The sequence below is a fragment of the Sesamum indicum genome, linkage group LG16, assembly GCF_000512975.1.
Source record: "Sesamum indicum cultivar Zhongzhi No. 13 linkage group LG16, S_indicum_v1.0, whole genome shotgun sequence".
Lineage (NCBI taxonomy): Eukaryota > Viridiplantae > Streptophyta > Magnoliopsida > Lamiales > Pedaliaceae > Sesamum > Sesamum indicum.
In genome coordinates, this window is record NC_026160.1 from 1,813,053 (window position 1) to 1,815,168 (window position 2,116).

At 38.1% G+C, this 2,116-nt stretch overlaps 1 protein-coding gene across 1 annotated transcript in view; it reads left to right on the forward strand.

Moving 5' to 3' along the window:
- The window catches only part of LOC105178546 (external alternative NAD(P)H-ubiquinone oxidoreductase B1, mitochondrial-like), a 9,110-nt gene continuing 6,994 nt past the window's right edge, over positions 1 to 2,116 (forward strand). The window contains exons 1-5 of the mRNA XM_011102040.2: positions 1 to 161; positions 356 to 497; positions 1,202 to 1,478; positions 1,750 to 1,956; positions 2,050 to 2,114. Coding sequence (XP_011100342.1) covers positions 418 to 497; positions 1,202 to 1,478; positions 1,750 to 1,956; positions 2,050 to 2,114 — 629 coding nt within the window. The 5' untranslated portion in view covers positions 1 to 161; positions 356 to 417. The remainder of the gene's footprint in view (positions 162 to 355; positions 498 to 1,201; positions 1,479 to 1,749; positions 1,957 to 2,049; positions 2,115 to 2,116) is intronic.

Here is a 2,116-nt window from a genome sequence, read left to right on the forward strand (position 1 = left end):
AAGCTCTCCAGATCTGCTTGTGGGATGTTTACTCCTGATGGGCGGCAGCAGACACTCGCAAAAATTGGAGCAGCAACACAACTCACAAGTCAAACTGACTGTTCGAACACTCCAATTGTAAGGGAGAGAAACAACACTGCCTTTTCTCTTTCTACACCAAGGTACAACTCTCCCAAGACGACGTACGACATCTCATTTACATAGATTCATCCAAGTTTTAAATTTTTTTGCCTATTTATAGTATTAAATGGAGAAAATGTCTATAACCCGCATTCATGAGGGTCTTAACTCCCTGGAAAGAGCTAGTCTTTACAGACTTTGACAGTACAAACAAGTGTTGTGTGTTTTCTCGCAGAATTTCAAGAAAGCACTCAATTGTCAGCTATTGTGAAGGCAAAAGTGTGGTGGCAGATCAGGATGAGGTTTTTCTCATATTTCAACAGGATTCTTGGCGGTGATCGTGCTTCAGCCAAGCTTTTGTTTGTTTGTTCTCTCAGGTTCCATTTGACCCCCATCATACATATCATTTCCCTCTTCCTCGTTTGCTCTTCAGGTTTTGCATAATTCTGTGACATAAGGTGCAACTGTTTTCTCGAAGGACCCGTATTCTTCCCCGTCCAGGTTTGGTGTTAGGAATCTACCTGGGTTGATTTGAGATCAACCCCCTGTAAAGTTGCCAGTTGTTTTTAAGTTTTTTGGTTGGTTATTTTACTGTTTGACCAGCTATAAAGTCACATTTTAGAACTTTGTTACTTGTTAGTTGTAATAGTTTATCATAAAAAAGTAGATGAAGGTAGGTGCTGCTTCAAGATTTCTTGTGGTGTTTTAGGTGAAACGATTTCCTGTAGTGATTTCAGGTGAAACATAGCGAAGACCTTAGTCAGAAACGAGCACCACCTTTGACTGACTCTTGAATTCTTGTGATGCTTTATTGAAGCTTTCTATGCATATGGTGTTAGTAGAAATTAAGAGATTATTCGGTTCAGACTATGTCAGCTATTCATTTCCTGAAAGCTTCCTCTGATAGAATGAATTTCTTTCAGAAAAGTTCCATGACACTCATCTAATTCCCAAGGTTTCAATAATAAATGGTCTCTTAGCATGACAAAATGCATAAATACTTTACCTTCTACTTGTTCTTTATGTTTTATCATATTTTGGACTTGTAACACAATTATGATTCGGTTGTATGATGTTACAGTAGTGGAAGCCTCATTTCATATGCAGAATCTCCTTCAAATGGGGATGGATCAAGTTTTACGCAGATTCAAAAGGAAACACAGAGGAAAAAGGTGGTAGTGCTTGGAACAGGATGGGCTGGTACTAGCTTCCTGAAAGATTTGGATATCTCCTCCTATGATGTTCAGGTGGTTTCACCAAGGAATTACTTTGCATTCACTCCTTTGTTACCGAGCGTGACATGTGGAACAGTTGACGCAAGAAGCATTGTAGAGCCAGTTCGAAACATTATAAAAAAGGTAAGCCAGTTTTAAATCAAGTATGGTTTATGTTTGTCCCCTCATTCTATCTGACTGCTCGTGGAGCTCATGCCTAGCTCCTTTCTTTAATTGGGGCATGCGTACATCTGTTCGGAAATTCAATTTTTTTCTTAATTCTTTTGCAGACTATTTTACATTTTCTCAAGCTTTCTAACTTTTATTGGTAACCATGGGGATATTCCCGATTGGTATTAGGTTTTTTTTATTAAAATCTTTATTCACAAAGTGTCTCTTTCAAAATATCATGCAGAGGAATGGTGAAATTAAGTTCTGGGAAGCAGAATGCCTGAAGATCGATCCTGCAAACAAAAAGGTTTTCTGCCGGTCCAATATTGATGAGAATTTAGCTGGGAGTAATGAATTTACTTTAGAATATGATTATTTAGTCATAGCTATTGGGGCACAAGTAAACACATTCAATACTCCCGGTGTCATGGAGCATTGCCATTTTCTGAAGGTAATGTCCTAATTCACAAAATGATACTTGCTATAAAATTTACTGGCGTGTTGTTAATCATGCTTTACTTACATTCAATAGTATTTCATGCAGGAAGTAGAGGATGCTCAAAGGATACGCAGGACAGTGATTGATTGTTTTGAAAAAGCTGTTCTTCCAG